Here is a 20,400-nt window from a genome sequence, read left to right as displayed (position 1 = left end):
ATTCAGTGATCACAAAAACTCGGATCCGGTTACCCGGCACCAAGGTGTACAGAGTCTTATGGCAGCTTTCACATATGACATGTGTATTCTTTATATCACTGGTTGAAACCAGACCTGTCCAGTGGAACAGTGGGCCTTTTCATATATTTTTTTTTTATTGCGACGACATCGGCAATAGCCAAGCCACATAATTGCAATGCGTCTACGATCCATCTCTTGTCGTGATAAAAATGCAATTGAGACTAATATCGGCCAAACCGGTTTGAAAATTAAATTACGTGTGAAAGAGCCAGCCGGATCCGGCAAGTGTGCAACGAGGCTAATGTAGTTTCAGACCCTTGATGTATGAAATCCATGTTCTTCACAGTTTCATTGATCTACAGGGTGTATTTAAATGGAGGGGCACAAATGATAACAGAGATTCCTTGGGTGAAAATAAGTCGATTTAACCTAACATACCTATATCCCAAGTCGCATAATAAAAAAGCTACAGGGTGTTAAAGTGAAAAATAAAAAATGGTTTTTCTTTAATAATTTCTATAATTTTAGTCAGAAATGTTTCAAATTTTCAACAGAGGTTTTTTAATGATGGGAAAAATAATATAATAATGATTTTTGAGTGTCGAGTACGAAGCGCCCTCTGCAGGCAACGTTATGCATTAAATACGTAGTAACTTTTTTGCCAACCCCCGTATACAGCTTTTAGTAACAAAATATGAAATAGTGGACCTTTTTGAATAAAAAAGGTATACTTAGTTAAAATGGGTACAGCCAACCATTGAGGAGATATTTTTAATTTCATAAATTAGTGTTACAGATTTATACCAAGGTTCGAGTTGCTTAAATAAATTAAAAAATCGAGTAGGTAAATGTCATTTGATTTGAAGTATTAGTTTAAAGTGTTAATTGATTTTAGTCACTATTTACCTGCGTCCTAGATATTAAATAGTTTTGAAATTGAGTAAAATAACAAATTATGTATACCAATGACGAGTATGTCGATATGTTGCAAGTATTTTTTGAATGTTACAAGAACTGTGCTGCTGCTGTACGACTTTATCATGCCAGATATCCCAATCGTCGTCTTCCTGCTAGAAAAACTTTTGCGGCGGTAGAAAGAAGNAAAAAATTGAAAAAATGAAGGGTGGTTTTTTGTGGCTATTTCTCGAGATACACTAACCAAAAAAATCACGTATAATCAGTGAGTCTTAAGCTACAATGCATAGTAGTTACATAGATCTGCGATGGGTGGATCATATTCAAAATAATCATTTTATGTTGCTAGGTACAATATTGTGAACTGATACTTGTTAGAACTTTAGAATATACCATGAAAGTGATGTGTGAGATCTTTGTGAAGTTGCAATATTTGTGTAAGTTTTAACTGACGTATTACTCTTACAGATGTTATATAAAAAGATATCGGTATCCGATTTTGTCATAATTAGTCTGAAAATTAAATCTTTATAGTATGCCTGTAGACTCACAATGGTACAAATATTGCATCCCAATGTCACCTTGGAACAGATGGAACAAAATCAATTGCGCGTGCGCAAACTAACAGCTGATCCAGTCAAAAAAATCATTATTGTGAAGACTGGTTAAAATATTTGACATTACATATATGTACTTTTCACATCAATTGAAGCTATAATAAGGCTAAAGAGTATAATATTCGGTTGGATATAATTTTGCATATTTTTTATTTATTATTGTAAAATGGAAGACAATAGCAGTATACAAAATAAATGTATTAACTGTAATCGAAATTGTTGGATTTTCCAACAATTTTTTTTTTCAATTTTCAACATACAATAAAATCTTCGGTCACATATTTAATATTTATTTATAATTATTTTTAAAATATAGAAAGAATTATTCACCCATGAACAATGTAAAACTTAACCTCTGCTTGACTGGATCAGCTGTTAGCTTGCGCACGCGCAATTGATTTTGTTCCATTTGTTCCAAGGTGACATTGGGATACAATATTCGTACCATTGTGAGTCTACAGGCATACTATAAAGATTTAATTTTCAGACTAATTATGACAAAATCGGATACCGATATATTTTTATATAACATCTGTATGTGTAATACGTCAGTTAAAACTTACACAAATATTGCAACTTCACAAAGATCTCACACATCACTGTCGTGGTATATTCTAAAGTTCTAACAAGTATCAGTTCACAATACTCTACCTAGCAACATAAAATAATTATTTTGAATATGATCCACCCATCGCAGATCTATGTAACTGCTATGCATTGTAGCTTAAGACTCACTGATTATATGTGATTTTTTTGGTTAGTGTATCTAGAGAAATAGCCACAAAAAACACCCTTCATTTTTTCAATTTTTTTTTCTCACTCTTGAAAAACTATGAAAAAAATATACAATATAATTCTTATCAGTAGCTTTCATATGCCGTTGGATTTATTCAAATATCTATCATAGTTTTATAGAAAAATGATTTTGAAGTTAAGGGTTGCAACCCCATTTTTTTAAAAATGAGCAAAGATAGAGCTCTGATAATTGGTCAAAAGTTACTTCTATCAACAAACAACACACTGAAGACACCATTGTTAAAAAACACGCCAGTGCAGATTTCATGTGGAACCCCGGTGAGACCCTTTGTATTAATAAAATTTTATTCTTTGCAAAACTGTTTGTAATATTTCAAATATTCAAAAATATATTATTTTCACGTATTTGCATACAGAGTTTTAAATATTTTAAAAAATGTATAAAATACAAAGAACAAGATACCAATAGTTTTAAAGATGGCTAAAAATTGTATTAAGGAAAAGTTTAACAAGTAGAAGGTACTTTTAACCCTTTCTCTGTGCAATGCGATTGAACGTAGCTATCGCGCCGTGCGCGAAAGTTTACCGCGTGCGAATATATTCGTTTGGAGCAGTTAGACTAGTGGCGGTGTTACCATAAGAGCTGCGGAGCTGCAGAACACATAAAATTTTATGTATTTAATCATATTAAATGTTTACAACATCTTTAAAGAATCCAAATGTACTCGCGCTAAAATAAATCTAGGAGCTTATATTATTATTTATTGCGACGCGAGCTACGCTCCTTAATATATGCAACCTCATGTACAAAATGTGTGCACAGCGAACAATTANTGTATTTTGTTCTAAATTTGTCATTGACTTTTGTAAATAAACTTATTACTAGTATTATTATGAAATGTACTGTTATCAGGAAAAGAGAGAAATTGAAAAATTTACAAATATTCATGGTGTTCCATGCAGCAATCAACAGTTCATTTTTAAATCACAAGACAATTTCTTCGTCTGTTATTTTTTTCAATATAGAAAGGGAATAAATGAAAATTAAAAAAAAATTACATTTTAAAAACAAGCATTTAAAAAAATGCACTGAAAAGAAAGAAATAGTCTAAGGAGTTCATAAAACCGATAATGTTGTGTAAACCCTAAACCTTCAAAAGGGTTGAATATGGCTGCTCTATAGAATTGTCATCAGCAAAAGTATGACAAAAAGACACGTACTATCTATAACACAAGCCGACAAAATTTGGGCGACCCTCTAACCCAGAATGCACTTTTTCAAAAGAATTTGGTGCACTGAATTTGAATCCGAGGTCTAACTTTCTCAATTGGCTCAAGATATCGATGCCGTTTTTAACATTAAATCTTCCTTGAAAATTGAGTCCAAAAGATATAAACCACTTTTTATCTATCTCGGAACATACAAGAAACTCATAAATGTTGAAATTGGCTTACCTTGTACATAAGCTTTGTCATGTTTTTTAAAATCAGTTTTTCATTGTAAATGTTCACTATTAAAAACATTATCATCATAGCTTGTAAAATGGTTTTTCGCATGAAAGAGTTTTTTTTACCTTAAATTTTATTTTTCATAGATCAATCAGATGCGCTTCCATTTGAATCAAGGCGTGAAGTTGATGAGTGATATTTCAGAGCAAGTGGCTAGTGAGAACGAAATGATTAGAACTCAAAATTGCCTTAAGAAGGAAATAAAAGAGTGAGTATTGTAAAGAATGACATAGATAAACGTAATTTATTTTGAAAAATTTTTACATCAAATTTTATGAATCTATGTGAGTATAGATAGGTTTTACTATGTTGTTTTTTTTGTTTCAAAAATGCTCTAGTTTCTGTATTTAACCATACTTTTTTGGTACTGATAGAAGGTTAATTATGTATTAAGAAACGTAAAACATATTTATGTAGTAATGATGCCTAAAGGACCAGTTATTAGAAATCCGTAACTTACCATAGAATGCAATTGATCACTTCCATTTTTAAATTTCAAAATTTATGTTGCCATTGAATTGGGCTATTACACTTATTTTATCTTTATCTAGGAACCAATGTTTGAATATTTTTTCATTCCTGAATAGTTCTTTGGTTATTTCTTGTATTTTAATAAATGACTTCTCATAAGTAACTCCAAACTAAACTTAATATTGTTTTAAGGAAGGAAAATAAATGGCATAAACATTGATTTTGATCATTTGTTCAATATATTATTTTTGAATTATTTGAACAATAATGATGATAGACCACTATATTAAAAGTATTTAGTGCCCATTAAAATAACATTAACGAGCTGTCTAGAATTAAAGGATTAAAGAAATACCTAAGTTATCTATACGAATGTTTTATGAAGTGTTTCACTCTTAAAATTTTTCTCTAGTCTAAATACTATTAAGTGTACAGTACCGATATTCTGTGCTTTTTGCAAACAATAACAAATTATTAACTCTACTAAGTATGACTTATCTCCAGTGTGTAACAAAGCTTTAATTTAAAAAATCTTAAAAAATTTATTGCTTGTGATGTGTTAAAATTTTGGCACTTATTTCTTGGCTATCCTATACAGTCATTTTGGATCTGTTTCTGGTATATTGTTCAAATTTAATGTCTGGACATTAATAACTATATTTCCCAGTGCGATAACAAAAAGTAATCAAAACGCCTTAGTTTAAATTTTTGTGAAATATTTGTTTATTTTTTTGTAGAATATTTGCATTTTCAATGAGACACCTTATATATTTTTCGATTTTTTAAAATTATCTTTTATATAATGTGGTGTTATATAGATTTACACAAAGAAAGGACCCCGCACAAAATATATGGAAAGAAAACACACACACACTCGCAAATGATCTCTAAGTGAATTACAAGAATTTCTAAGGGCCAAGCAAAACCCATATTCGGATTCAGCAATCACAAAAACTCGGATCTGGTTACCCGGCAGCAAGGTGTACAGAGTCTTATGGCAGCTTTCACATGTGACGGAAGGAGCATTCTTTATATCACTGGTTGAAACCAGACCTGTCCAGTGGAACAGTGGGCCTTTTCATATATATATTTTTTTTATTGCGACGACATCGGCAATAGCCAAGCCACATAATTGCAGTGCGTCTACGATCTATCTCTTGTCGTGATAAAAATGCAATTGAGACTAACATCGGCCAAACCGGTTTGAAAATTAAATTACGTGTGAAAGAGCCAGCCAGATCCGTATAGCTGGATCTGGCTGGTCGGTCCGGCAAGTGTGAAACGAGGCTTAGTCATTCCTCCTAAAAAGACCACTTTGAGGCCCAATATCTCGGAAACTATGCATAACCGGTCTTTGAACCCATAGAGACTTTTGATCAGAATGCTAAAAACTATAAGTGCAAAATTTCAGCCAATTCGACCGGGATTTTTTTTCCATATATGTATTTTGTGTTTGGTCCTTTGTTGAAGCATCAAAAATGATTCTTTTGGAGTCAACTCTTTTATGAAATGATTTTTTTTACATCCAAATATGTGATTACTATACAGTGTGAACCGATTCTCTTGCTTTTAATGACAGACCATGAAATATATACAAAATTATGTAAAAAAAAGCAATATACATTTATCTTAAAGTAGTTTGTTTCAAAACAATGAATGATTAGTTTAGTTAAAATATTTGTATTTTTTTGCTATTGATTTTTTATTTGTAAAGGGTCTCACCGGGTTTCCACGTGAAATCTGCACTGGCTTGTTTTTTAACAATGGTGTATTCAGTGTGTTGCTTGTTGATAGAAATAACTTTTGACCAATTATCAGAGGTCTATCTTTGCTCATTTTTAAAAAAATGGGGTTGCAATCCTTAACTTCAAAATCATTTTTCTATAAAACTATGATAGATATTTGAATAAATCCAACGGCATATGAAAGCTACTGATAAGAATTATATTGCATATTTTTTTCATAGTTTTTCAACTATATAAACAATGAGAAAAAAAAATTGAAAAAATGAAGGGTGTTTTTTTGTGGCTATTTCTCGAGATACACTNTTATTCATACCGTCAGTAGGTAATTCGTGAATAGATATTTCAAAAAGGTATCAATTTCAAAAATCGTTCTTGTGAAAATCTGTATTTTTGTATAAATGCATTGTTCCTTGAAATTCAGAAGTGCCAGGAAAACGCGTGACCTTGAAAATTTTAAAATTTTTCGTCTGCGGCGCCATTTAGAGACTCCGGGCACTTAATATCTCGGAATTCAATTCAACAAATGTAACAACCCTAAGCAGAACACATTCAATCAATGTTCACGCGCTGCTACTGAGTTAGACTACTTATATTTTTACATTATGTTGTGTTAATTTAAATTAAAATATGTTTAAACGTTTCAAAATAATAATTGTAATAGTTTAATTATTAATATTTTATTATAAAGCAGAAACTGAAAAAGAGATGAACAATCTTGGCATTATTACCAGTACCTCTTCCATAAAAATAATTGCCACAATCGCTATAAACTCCGCCCGCAAAAATTCCCTATTACCAGTTGCAACAACCGAGTCACTAATGCGCATGGTTGCGAATATATACGGTTTGAACAGCCTGATCCAATTTAACTATTCAAGCGAATTAATTCGTCTGGAGCAGATTGAGCCCCATAAATTTTTAGCAAATAAATACGTCTGGAACAGTGGAAGGGTTAAATATAAAATCTTAATACCATTCATTATAACATAATATACTTTCTGAACATTTGAAGTAATGTAAAAATTTCTACAAAGAATAACATTTTCTCCATAATCTGTACATAAAAAAGTTCAAATGGAAAAAAAAAATAAGAGCAATTAAACGTTTTGTTATGAAACAAATTTTTTACGCAATTTTATTCATATTTCATAATTTTTTAAATATTCTCCTAAAATTAAAAAATTGTAGAAATCAGTAATTATAAATGTTAATATTGATGCACCCTGTATAGCAATCACCTATTCGGTGGTAAAAATTGTAGCCTCAAAATAAGTAGGTGTTTTTATAAAGAATGACATTTTGTTTGTTTGGATTTGATGTATTTTGAATCTAGACTAATTTATGACGCACTATTTGTTCCATTTATTAAAATATAAGTTTGAATCACCGGAATTAATGAGATTATCACATTTATACTGCATTCTATGAAGAAAATACCTATAGAAAAAAAACCTTACAAAATTAAAAAATTATCAAAAAAGATAGTTATATAAAATGCTCGAAAATGTCCTATATGTACATTAATCGAATCAAAATATCAAGGCTATTAATTTTTTCTTGAAAATAAAGTTCAGGACGTCTTAATTACTTTTTGTCTATCTTTGAAAATACTAGAAGCCCCTCAAAAGTATTGAAATTAATTAGGAGGCAAATACTCGATATTTTTCAATTATTACTCAGTTACATTATGTGTTATTAATTTTTAGATTGATTTATTTGAAAAGACAGACTATTGAGAGAGCTAATGTTAAATTTGCAAATATTTGGTGGAAGAACAATACAGATGCAGTTATTCTAAAACCAAATATGTGTGATGATGCAGAAGACATATGGCCCTTGCTGTGGTTTGTCAAACTAAATCAAATAGAAAATTACGGTCCTAATGTAAGGAAGAATATCGATGACTTGGACCAAATCGCCAGAAAGTATTTATGTACCATTTATATTTTTACTAAGTACAATTAAATTGTTTCTTTTTAGAATGATGCCTGTACCAGAAAACTTAAAATGTGAGTTATGCCAGGAATTGTTGGTTACAGTTTACGAAGTCAGGTATCACCTCATATCTGATGTTCATAAAGAAGCTCTCAAAGTTTACTATGAACACGTCCAGCAATTTCAATTTGACGATGATGACAGCGATAGTGATAATTAAGTTGTTTTATTATTTGTAACATTTATTTTATGTTAAAAGAATTAATGTGTTTGTTTCCGAGCATTGCTATTGTTTTAAATAGTAAATTTGTTGTTTTAGGTTCCTTTTCACAATTAAGCAAAAAGTTTCTACCCTATGGTATTTTTTTTATAATAAAGATTATTGATGATTATGATACTTGTTATTACAATTATTCCTTCTGTGAGTGGAAAAAGGTATTCTGGAGTATTTTTTAAAATCTATAGAAAATGGTTTTTAACATAAACCTATATCACAAATATGAACTGCTGTTGGTATTTGTGTTGATGTAATACTTATGCAGTTTTTTTTTAATTAAGGGGTTACACCACTGTAAAATGCTAAAATAAATCTTTTTTTTTTAATGGAAGAAAAAGTATCTTAAAAAAATATATATTAATACGCGTATAGTATAAAATGGCGACGCTGGAGCCATTAGTGTGTGGCACATTGAATTTGAAGCGCTCTGTAGCGTGCAATGTAACTGAGGCAAATTTGTATATGGAAAAAAATTGAGAAATACATAGAAAAATTAATTTTTGTGCAATTAGCAACATTTCGTCGCCGTAGTAAGAAAAGCACGTAACTCCACTTTTTGTGAAAAATGGTATTTTAATGCCATCTTGTAGCTGATAATCAAATCTGTGTCTTAGAAAAGTATGTAACTCTGGAAACTAATTTACGCGCGTAAAACTTCGACAAGTGCAAATCGCGTATAAGAATATTCCCGCCTAGAAGAATAGAAAACCGTGTACCTTTCAGCATTTATATGTTATCCAGAGGTGTGTGTTGTTTCTATTATATAAGTAAGTAGATACTTATATTTGCTTGAAATGTTTGTGTCAACATTTAAATCTGTTTTCGTAAGTTTAGTATGTGCACATTATGGGTTTAACATTTATTTAAATAGTAAATTCATAACAATTTGGAGATAAACGTTTTTTATACAGTAGCCGCTCGCTAATTGGACGTTCAATAGTCCGACATTTCCAGTAATCGGACGTTTTGAACGCTTTTCGTGTGGGAATGGGCAGCTCTATAGTCGGACGGTTTTGATGGGCGACCGCTCGGTAATCGGACAAAAGCAAGTTCATTGCACTCCAACCCACAATATATAAGTTTTTTCATTTACAGTAAAACTAAGATGTGAGAACAGTACATACAAATAATACATATTATTTTACTTAATTTTAAAAGTATAGTTTTTCAATAAACGTATCCTACTTAATTATATTAAATTCTATAGCCTAATCAAATTGCGTGTTTTTAAATGCCAGACTCTCATATTTTGGATTACTTCCAATAGTCGGACACTTCCAGTAATCGGACAACTTAATGATCTAAGACATGTCCGATTAGCGAGCGCCTACTGTACTTAGATTTTTATGTTTATATTATGAGATACGCCAATTTCTACTAATAGTCCTGGTTTTTCTAAACAAGTTATAAGTTTTTTAGTAATTACTTGTGCTTAATGAATAATAGGAACAACTCGTGACGTTCACAATTATCCATACAAAAATTTAATAAAAATCAATTTTATACCTCACCAAATATTTTTCATATGAACATCTTCCAATTTTTTATACAAAAATCACGCAACTCCAATTAAAAGTCCCAAATATATAAAAATATATATTTAAAATTTAGAAGTATATCCACGGAATTACGCATTTTTCTTGCTAAGGCGATGATTTGAAGTAAAAATTTTAATTTTTGACAAATAAAGAGACAATCCTTTGTCAATAAAATAATGTTGAAATCATCTTTGTGACAATCCCATATGTAGTTCTCTTTAGAATGTTATTTTGAAGATATGGTCAAAATTTGGAATGAATAGAATGAAAACTGTTGGATTTATGCTGCATGCCGTTTATAAAAATTGTGTCTCAAGAAAAATGCCTTTAGTTTTGAGACATACGCTATACTAACCTACTTTCCTTTGAGAATACTTCTAATTGAACACAGGCTCATTCTAACCACATCTGTTAGTATTAACGACATCTGTTAGTAGTGTGTTAGAGGAGTTAGAAATCAAAAGGTAAAGTCATTAGGCTGTACCCTTCCTGAGGTACCTATTTGCCACAGGTAGCACTTGGGAAATTTCCAAGAAAAAAAATGTGCCTTCATAAAAGTCCTTTCCCCTTATTTTTGAAGGTTCAAAGGATCTTTTAAATCGATAAAAAAATGATTTTGAAAATTATACAGTGGTCTGAAGTTTCCAACATAATAGACCAGGAAAGGAAACATTTTGAAATTTATTAATTACTGGGTGTGATTTTATTGTTGGAAAGTCTTGGGAATGATAATACAAGAGGTGTCTCATTTCATGGGTCATGAAAAAAGTATAGCGTCATTGTTTTTTATCAACAAATAGGTCAAAAATTCGTCATTTTTTGTTCTATGCGTTATTGTAAAAAAACTATTAATCTTAGCAAAAAATGTTCAACATACAATTTGATCTAGAGAAACTCATTTTTAAAATGAGATTTTATAAGTTAAATTAAAATTGCTTTATAAACAAAAAATTTATTGCAAAATTAAACGGAAAAAGTGCTTTTTCTTTAATTGTTAATAACTTTTTAAATAATTAATAAAATCTTACCCAACTTTCCCAAAATGTGAGTTTTTATATCCTTAAGAGATGTGCAAAAGATGTACTCCATCGGTCAAATAGTTTTTGCAAAATTCCATTTTAGGCCCATTTTCAAATGACTATTCTGGGGGCAGAGTTATGACTAAAACATTCTTTTTGGGCCCATTTTCTTCGAAGGGACACCAAATATCCTCTAGTTAAAAAAAATTAATTTTTTTTTCAAATTTAGTTGTATGTTAACAAATATAAGGCACTATTTTCCCTAATAAACAAAGAAAATAACTGTGGTTTTTAACTTTTGAAAGAAGACTACTCCATTTGAAAGCTCGTAAAAAAACCTACAAATTGAAAAAAAAAGTTTCTACAACCAATAGGTCCAGAGTTAGCAATTTTTTTACAACTTGCATACTAGGTGTTTCCTAACAATCTAAAATATTTTAGAGGGCGATTCTTGAAATTATTAAGTTCATATTAACAAAAATTTATTATATGTATTTCCAAAATGCAAGATTTAATGTTTTTTTTGTTTATCTGAAATCTTGTATGATTAAAAAATTGCTCAGCAGAAAGCATAATTTACTATAAACAAATTTAATCACTTCTCCGGTGGCATGTATGTAACCGATGGTATCCAATTATGTTTAAAAATGTAATATGCATCCTACTGATATTTTAAATTTTTGTGTATTTTTTGTAATCCTTGTTCATTACCTGATATTCATGATCCGGGAGTGGCTGATTCTGATGTTTCCCCACTTTGGTGAGCCATGTTCTCGTTCATAAGGCGTTTTTTTTTGTGGGCATGGTTTGGTTGTGAGTTTTGACTTTTTGTTTCACTCCACCGTAGGAGAAACTTATTTTTATTTCATATGGGCCCTTGTCCAGAAAGGTTGAGAGGGAAGTCAAAATGTGTAAAAGAAAAATGTATTACTTATTTTATTTTATCCTTTCTGATTTGTTTCTCAGGACTTGGATTTTTCTTTTAGCATATAAAATTTGATTGGGAAGATAATAGATAATTAAGTCGTCTTAAGTTACTAATTTTAAGGAAATTATTACTATACGATAAGGTTTATAATATATGTGATTAAATGAAAATAAATATATATAATAATATGAACAATAATAATAAAAATAGATTAAAATATATTTTTATTCGTTTTTAAGATATTGTGAAAATTCAAACAAATCCTATCAAATGAAATCAAACAACATTCTTCGATACTAGAAATCTAGGCGGGCAAAAGGCTCAAATAAAGTGAAATGATTAAATAATTAATAGAAAACACATCCTGTAGCATCCACACTCAAATTTTTGTGTCAGATTATTTTATATTTTGTACAGGCTAGGAATTTGATTCATATATTCAATATAAATATTTAGGTTTTACTATTACTACGTGTTGAATATATTCCCTAAATGGTGAATTATTAGAAAAACTATGCATTTGATAAAGATGTATTTTGTATTTAATGTGCAAAAAACGCAAAGTTAAAATTGCCGCCAATAAATAGTAAACTTTGAGGTTATAGATTGGTATTGCTACTGTTGAACTGTTGTTGGTAACAGTGCTGAAATTTCCTTTTCTTTCTGCACAGTTTGTGCTTCGATTGTGTTGGAATATCTTTTCCAAATAATTTAAATAAAGTAAAAACATGGGTTTCCAAAATATCTGGTATTCTCATCCTCGTAAATACGGACAGGGATCTAGATCATGGTAAGTTCATCAAGTTTATTTGTAGCGTAGTTATCGAAATAAACTTATTTGCAAATGAACTTTGTGCACGTGTTGTCTTATTAATATTTTGGGTAAAATATGTAATGAAATTCTATTATAAAAGCTGTGACTCAATCAAATTACCTTTTCTTCGTTCTTAAATCTAAATTTTCGTTATCAAATAAATTTCGAATTTTAAGGTTAAGTCGTTAAGTGGTCAAGTTTAACCTTTTCAAATAAACGATTTTTCTAAACTTGGGTACATTTAATGTTTATAAATACACATTGGTAAAAATATATCTTAGATGTGAGTACCACTGAATATATGAGACAAAATAGCCAAATACATATTCTGGTATTTTATAGTTTGTTGGTAAAATTACTCTGCACAATACAAGTGGTTCTTTAAAAAATGGAGTGTTAATTAATTTGAATATAAAAAGTAAATATCTTGTTACTTTGCAAACTGATTGAAAGTGAAAGTGAAGAAGAATGTGATATAAAACACTTTGGTTTACTAGACACCCATTTGTGCCAGCTAATATCTTTATTTCATGGAAATTAAATATTTTTGCCTAAAATGGAAAATTATTCTTGCATCCCGATTAATAATTATAAGTAACTCTTGCTAGTTCAATTTTGTTTTATAAAAAAAAAAACCACAGAAATGAGACAACCCCCCAGATCCAAAGCCAAAGGCTGAGCGGAAGGGGACTACAACGCAAAAAACGCGGACAAACTCCCATTATCCATCAACATTACCAGTCCCAATGCCAGGGATCGAATCCGGACCAGAATAGGAAGTGTGGCCGGGAAATTTTTGCCACCACATGCTCGACCTACTACGCTACCGTGGCGTTATAGTAATTAATATTTACTATTATAAACTAGCTGACCCAATAGACGTCCTGTTCAGAAGAAAAAAAACACCTTCAGTTTTCCCCCGAATGTTCCAATTTTCCAGCAACTTTTCCAATTTTTCTTTCCCTAAAAACCTTATTCGGACTATTATGAACATTAAAAAAAAATTGCCAAATCGGTCCAGCCATTCTCAAGTGATGCTCTTACCAAAGAACAGCATTAAATTTTTATTTATACAGATTAAATTTGAATCATTACCTACCTCTATTGTTCGTATACAATGTTAATTTCATAAATAAATTTTATAGATCTATAAAAGTTTATCTTTACAATATAGGGAAAAGAAACATTTTCAGTTCTATAAAGAAAAAGAAACCGCAACGGATTTGATTGAGGCATTTCAAAACAATTTTGTACATACACACAATAAATTACATATTTTATTCTAAGCTGTTGGTGAAAATTGAAGTAGTGATATTTTTATAATGATAAAGTATCTATAATAAAATTTGTGAAATAAGAAATCCAAATAAGGGTTGCCCACCTTGAGATCTCGAAACGTATAGGTATATGCACAATCAAATAATAAATACAGCCTGGTATTTTTTCATTTCTAACAAAAAATTTTTCATTTTTCTTAAATTAAAATTTAAATAGGTAGGTAGTATAACCACGAACATAAAATTTTTCGAAAAATAAAAAAGTATTTGTCAGTTCTTAATAATAAAAAATATTTTGCATATACAAGAAATTAAAATAGAGGTTGTTTTTCCATATATACTATATACAGGGTATAGCAAAAGTACCGGAACGGCAGAATAACTCAGCGGGAGAGCGTTTTAGAGAAAAATGTTAAGTACAAGAGTTTCAGGATTTCTTCCTGGCTATCCGATGGTGACCTTGATGATCATTTCAAGGTCAAATGTGATTTTTCAAATGGGACCTTAGAAATGAATAGAGAAAATCCACTCCTTGTTTGTTATGAGTCCTAGCATCCTCTTAGACTGACTACAACCACTGGTTCCCCACCACCAGTTCATGTGCTCTTGGTTGACCCAGTCCCTGATGATGGTTTTGACCTAGCTGAAGGGCAGTCCTACGAAGGGTTCTGGCCCGTGAGCAGTCTGAGTTGTATTTAACATTTTTCTCTAAAATGCTCTTCCGCCCAGTTATTCTGCCGTTCCTGTACTTTTGTTAGTTTGATCTTATGGGGATCCCAAGTTTAAAAAGGAGGGATCACTTAAGGTATATCTGAACGTAAAATTTTCCGCTCTTCACTTCTGGGGTCAAAAGTATAGGGTCCCATTTGAAAAATCACATTTGACCTTGAAATGATCTTCAAGGTCAATGTCATAGCCAGGGAGAAATTCTGAAACTTTTCTATTTAAGATTTTTCTCTAAAATGCTCTCCCACCGAGTTATTGTGCCGTTCCGGTACTTTTGCTATACCCTGTATATAATATATATGGAAAAACAACCTCTATTTTAATTTCTTGTTTTGTAAATTTAGATTCAAATTTTTGTATCATAAAAGTTCTCATTGCGGGATTAGGAATCAATCATCTCCTATAAACAGTATGGGTTCTATACTTTATAAACATGTGTTATCTATGCCAATTTCAGTAAGGCATTTAATAAACTTAATTACGGTATTTTGCTTAATAAACTGGATATGATGGTGTTTCTGATACTTCTGCTGATGCTAAGTCTATTAAAATCTTGCCTATCTAAATGTTTACAGTTTATGTATTATAATGTACATGTTTTGTGTTATTTGTATTTATGTACATGTAATTCTTTTGTTCCTTTCGCACCTATAATTGGTACTTCTTTTGTCAGTTGGTGCATTTAAATAAATAAATATGGTTGGTTTAAATAATTGATTTTAATTTTTTAGTCGAGCTTGCTCTAACAGACATGGACTAATTCGTAAATATGGATTAAATCTTTGCCGTCAATGTTTCAGAGAATATGCTGCAGATATTGGTTTCAAAAAGGTAAGGTTTATGCAACATATAGTATAGACCATAATTAATAATTTTGTTTTATTTCAGCTTGACTAAATATTGAACTGAAAGATTTTTTTTATGTTAATGTAATATATCTAAAATAAAATGTTTCCATGAAATACAACTTTTTTACATTATCCCTAGTTCTGTATTTTGTGTTTTTATGAACAGATTATGAATATAAAATACATGTTTATAACAAATTAATAATTAAATTTTGTGTTCATTTACTTATAAGAAAATTATAACGTGCGAAAATGTTGAATAAGTATTAGACTAATTGATAAGTAGTATATGATGTAAAAGTTAAAACTAAACATGAATTTTAAACTAACTGCAATGTTGGCAATTGAATACTGTAGCAAGGAAGGAAACCTTACTTTTGACTTATCAGATAGCGTAGCTAAAAAAAGTCGATGTTCACCTCATGGGCATTTCACGTGAAGCGGACAGCGAAAAAAATTGTACTTCTAGTAGGTATGAATGTGAACACTTTTTTTTTTAAAGTTATGGACTTCTAAAGAATTGTCATTCAAATTCGTATTTTTTGAAATAGTTTTTCGAATTAAACAAATTTATTTTATATTAAATATGGCGACATAGAAAATTTACTGTTCTTTTTAATTATAAAATGAAATTGGAAAAAAAAAATTTTCATGTACAAAACAGGAAGTGAACATTTCAAATCAGAATTTTAGTAAGTTCGACCATTTTTTTTTTATTTATTTCAAAATATAGTCTACAGTACATTTATAATAAATACACCAGAAGTTTTAATGGGATCTGCATTAGTTTAGAAGATAGATGAACTAAAGTACATATGTGTCGCACTGAGCGAGGTACCTAGCCTTCCTTAGGTCGACTGGTTTGCGCTATATCACACTAAAACGCTGCGATATTAATATGTATTAAATGAACAAAATTGCGATATTTATTTTAATTTCTAGATTAGTGTGTTTATATTAATTTTAAAATAAAACTGGTTGTTTGCTTACTTCACTCCTATTTATCATACTACGTGATACTACATCAACTTTGTACTTCGGTGTAAAAGGAAAACTAGCGATCTTAGTAGTAATCTATGTTAGTGGTAGAGTAGAATTCATTTCTACCATTACATTACATTGACAAATATCAAGTTTCCCGTATGAGTTCGGTCTCCTTGTAGTTAGTGTCCCTGCCTTGGATTCTCCTTTCGATTCAATTTAACTACCGTTTCGAAGGAATTATGGAACCGCATCGTATCGTGTGAACGGAGGATTTTAGGTTCAAAGAGCGAAATAATTATGCCTACTTATCAACAATCTCTGCCCTTTAGGCTGTGCTTTAGGTGACAACTGTGCATCGGAAAAAAAGGGGGAGCAACCTTGAGTTACAAACACCGCAGTAATTTTTTGTAAAACGACCACGGGATTTAAAACTTCTCAAAACAAAAGCACCATGTTTTATGTATAATTGTATATAGGCAATATTAATCATACTTCGTGCAATTGTGTAAAGTTGGTTGCATACATTAGTGTTTAAAATGATGCATAATGTGATGTACATACAGCGTAGGAAAGTACCGATGGTCTATCAGAAGTTACGTGAGAGCAATAAAGTAAGCCATAGAAATCCATGCGATAGACAAGGATGGCTATAATGAAGGCGTCTAATAGTCAATGCCCATTTCGCCCTTCCACAAATAAGAAGTGGATCTTATTTGTGGAAAGGCGAAACGGGCGGTGACAAAGAGAAGCCTTCATTATAGCCACCCTTCTCTATCGCATGGATTTCTATGGCTTACTTTATCGCTCTCACGTAACTTCAGATAGACCATTGGTACTTTCCTACCCTGTACATACTTTTATTATAAATTAATATATTCAAATATTCAGTAACTAATTGATTCCAATAATTTTTTGTAGGAATAACCATTACATAACTATTAGGTTATAGATAAGAACTGGAATTACACAACGAAAAACTGTAGTGTCTGTTTTGTACTGTATATAATATAAATAACTTTATATTATATGTATATAGAGATAACCTTATCTCTGAGGTCTGTATTTGAGGCTGTTGCTTTTATAATTGCGTGAAATCTGAGTTTCAATTTAATTCGTCTCAATACACGTTAATTATTTATATATTGTGTGCCTTCATAAATCCCTCATAATTATTTTAAAATGCCTATACCAATAAAGGTAAGAACATCTTGAGCAATATATTAACCTTTTACATATTTCATTTGTACATACTTACATTAAATTAAAATAATTAAATTTCCAGATTGGAATTATAGCAGGCTCTGGTATGGATAACCCCGATATTATAAAAAACAGAAAGGAATTAAAAGTATCCACTCCATTTGGGGACCCATCCGATGTGTTAATTTTAGGGGAAATCGACAATGTAGAATGTGTTTTACTAGCACGTCATGGTCGTCCACATACCATAATGCCAAGCAATATTAATTACAGAGCCAATATTTGGGCTTTAAAGGAGCAAGGTTGTACACATATACTTGCCAGTACTGCAACTGGTTCACTACAGGAGCATATTAAACCAGGAGACGTTGTGATTGTGGATAATTTTATTGATAGGTAATGAATTCCCAAATGAGAAAAAAAATAAATAACTTCAAACAAATAATTTTCTAGTACGGTGCTTTGCAATATTTTAGTTTCCATTTTTCTTCATATTTAGTACCAAGAAAAAAGTTGAACAATAAGGAAGATTTAAGTTTTCTTCAGTCTCCTGAATGGTGTATTAAATTTAGTTATGGTATTGAAATAATTCTGTATATTTACTGCACTTTAATTGCAGCATTTATCTAATTTTTTTTTACATAAAGCGAGAAAATCTCTACCTACCTCCTTTTTGTAAAATAAATATTAAAGTTGAAGCACTAAAACTAAAACAAATTTGTAAAAACTATATTCTTCTAATGCATGTAGAAAATAATTATTTTTAGTAAATAAAAACATTTTTAGAACATATGCTCGTAAACAAACATTTTTTGATGGAGAATCGGGTCATCCTAAAGGAATATGTCACATTCCTTTAGAACCTGTTTACTGCCAAATGACTAGGCAGATGATTATAGATGTTGCCGAAGAATTGAAAATTGAAGTACATAAAAAAGGTACAGTTGTAACGATTGAGGGTCCTAGGTTTTCAAGTAAAGCTGAAAGTAACATGTATCGGTTATGGGGATGTGATCTTGTCAATATGACCACAGTTCCTGAAGTGGTTTTAGCAAAAGAGGCTGGGATACTGTATACTTCTATTGCATTAGCTACTGACTATGATTGCTGGAGAGACACTGGTGATAAGGTTTGTGTCCCTGATGTTTTGAGAATATTTAAAGAAAACATTTCTAAAGTATCAACACTCATAGCAACTACTGTTTCTAAAATTGCTAGTCAAAACTGGGAAGCATCAATTAAAGAATTAAAGGTATATATGTATTGCATTATGTTGTCAGCATGAAATAAAAAATATTCTGTTTCAGGCTATGGCTGAAGAAAGTGTATTGTTGCCAAATTATAAATTCTCTCAAACATCAATTTAAGCAAATGAAAGTGTTTGTTTTTTGTTTACTAATGTATTTTTTTCTAAATTGATATTGTTTATAATAAATTTTTACCTCCCAAAAATTAAGAAACTGATGAGTGGAAAAGCTTGTATTTGTCCATTAGTACTACTTAAACAAATGGACACTCTGCTATATCCAATGTATAATATATAAACAAGGGTAATAGTAAAATTTACATTAAATACGGATGTGGGCGGATTTTTTCTACACTAAAAAAATTAGATTTTCCCTAAATTATTGTACTAAATTTTGTAGAATTGTACTGTCATGAACATGGAGCCTACACAAGGGCAAGGAGTACTACTAGGAACTAGTAGTGAGTAGTGACGAGGAGCACGAACTCCAAACGTCCAAACAAATATTTTACCAAATTAGAGGGCGCTAGTGTCCCACATACTCCAAAATAGTGGAGGAGAGATAAAGAATACGACAGTTTAAATTAAAAATCAATCATGTCGTTTTTGTGATGTGTTAAAAATTTAAAAATATAGATAAAGCACACTTTATTCTATAATCGGTTTTGATTTTTATAGATTAGCAAGTCAAATTTGACATTTGATAATTTATTTTTAACATTTTGTTATGCTTTGTGTCCTCGTTATTGGACATATAATTTTGTATATTCGTGGATTATTATAAATAATGGAACTGGAATTGTTTTATGTTAAAAAAATTATATGTATAAGTTCTTCGAAGTAATGATTAAAAACTTACTTACTTTTCTTATAAATTGTTCTATAATTCTTTTAAATTGTTTTACAGATCTTTTTGTACTTGACGATGCATTGTGTAAATTCTCAATTTTTGTCCAAATTCTTGTTTTTAATATATTCAATAATACTTTTATGTTGTCTACAACACTCAGCAAAGGTGTGTTTTCATTTTCTGTATATTGTTTTTTTTTTCTATACACCATTATTTTGTTATAATGAATTATTACTACATAATATAATTATTAGGGGATAATTAAGGGCATTTTCTGATTAAGGGAATAAATCTTTAAATAATTGAAGGTTAAGTTCGCTGAATCATGAATTTCACAGACACAAAACCATGAAACATATATTTTTGCGTTGTCATAAGTTTCACTTTCTTGAGAGTTCAGAGCGAGCAGCCGAGCTGAGCGGACGTGTTTGTTTGTGAGGTGAAGTGCATTGCAACGAGCAAGATCTACCTGCCTTTATCATTCTCGTGCGAGCGGTCGAACTGAGCGGGCGTGTTTGTTGTGAGGTGGGGTGCATTGCAGCGAGCGGGATCTGCCTGCCTTTATTAAGGCTACCTGGAAAGTATCCTTTTATTTCCTCTTAACCACCGACCTAATCCCCGGCTTAAGCATAGAGGCCGTCGGCATCTTTGTTACAGGTATCTGTGCCGGGGTTATGCCCAGGTAAGTTTTTACTTTATTTATCAGTTATTTGCATTATTTTTG

The 20,400-nt window shown here is 30.7% G+C and overlaps 3 protein-coding genes across 3 annotated transcripts in view; all 3 read left to right on the top strand.

The window, feature by feature from the left end:
• LOC108915158 (probable ATP-dependent RNA helicase spindle-E) overlaps window positions 1–8,361 on the top strand; it is a 57,626-nt gene extending 49,265 nt beyond the window's left edge. Inside the window, exons 22-25 of the mRNA XM_023456318.1 lie at window positions 1,870–1,927; window positions 3,905–4,026; window positions 7,741–7,959; window positions 8,015–8,361. Coding sequence (XP_023312086.1) covers window positions 1,870–1,927; window positions 3,905–4,026; window positions 7,741–7,959; window positions 8,015–8,189 — 574 coding nt within the window. The 3' untranslated portion in view covers window positions 8,190–8,361. The remainder of the gene's footprint in view (window positions 1–1,869; window positions 1,928–3,904; window positions 4,027–7,740; window positions 7,960–8,014) is intronic.
• Window positions 8,362–12,373: 4,012 nt separating this feature from the next.
• Window positions 12,374–15,506, top strand: LOC108915156 (40S ribosomal protein S29). Its single transcript, XM_018721123.2, has 3 exons — window positions 12,374–12,521; window positions 15,280–15,379; window positions 15,437–15,506. The coding sequence occupies exons 1-3, from the start codon at window positions 12,460–12,462 to the stop codon at window positions 15,443–15,445; spliced, it is 171 nt and encodes a 56-aa protein (XP_018576639.1). The 5' UTR covers window positions 12,374–12,459; the 3' UTR covers window positions 15,446–15,506.
• Window positions 15,507–17,285: 1,779 nt separating this feature from the next.
• Window positions 17,286–19,159, top strand: LOC108915155 (S-methyl-5'-thioadenosine phosphorylase). Its single transcript, XM_018721122.2, has 4 exons — window positions 17,286–17,577; window positions 17,663–17,976; window positions 18,367–18,832; window positions 18,888–19,159. Exons 1-4 carry the CDS (start codon window positions 17,560–17,562, stop codon window positions 18,945–18,947), a joined length of 858 nt encoding a protein of 285 aa, XP_018576638.1. The 5' UTR covers window positions 17,286–17,559; the 3' UTR covers window positions 18,948–19,159.
• Window positions 19,160–20,400: the final 1,241 nt, after the last annotated feature.

The sequence above is a fragment of the Anoplophora glabripennis genome, unplaced genomic scaffold (assembly GCF_000390285.2).
Source record: "Anoplophora glabripennis isolate ALB-LARVAE unplaced genomic scaffold, Agla_2.0 scaffold1366, whole genome shotgun sequence".
In the NCBI taxonomy this organism is placed as follows: Eukaryota; Metazoa; Arthropoda; class Insecta; order Coleoptera; family Cerambycidae; genus Anoplophora; species Anoplophora glabripennis.
This window is presented reverse-complemented; position numbering and strand designations above follow the sequence as displayed.

Bases quoted from the DNA above. Each gene is read 5' to 3' on its own strand.
- LOC108915156 (XM_018721123.2), top strand. From the start codon at position 12,460: ATGGGTTTCCAAAATATCTGGTATTCTCATCCTCGTAAATACGGACAG. The intron at 12,522-15,279 runs GTAAGTTCATCA...TTAATTTTTTAG, and splicing joins GGACAGGGATCTAGATCATG to TCGAGCTTGCTCTAACAGAC.
- LOC108915155 (XM_018721122.2), top strand. The intron at 17,977-18,366 runs GTAATGAATTCC...AAACATTTTTAG, and splicing joins GTGGATAATTTTATTGATAG to AACATATGCTCGTAAACAAA. The intron at 18,833-18,887 runs GTATATATGTAT...ATTCTGTTTCAG, and splicing joins CATCAATTAAAGAATTAAAG to GCTATGGCTGAAGAAAGTGT.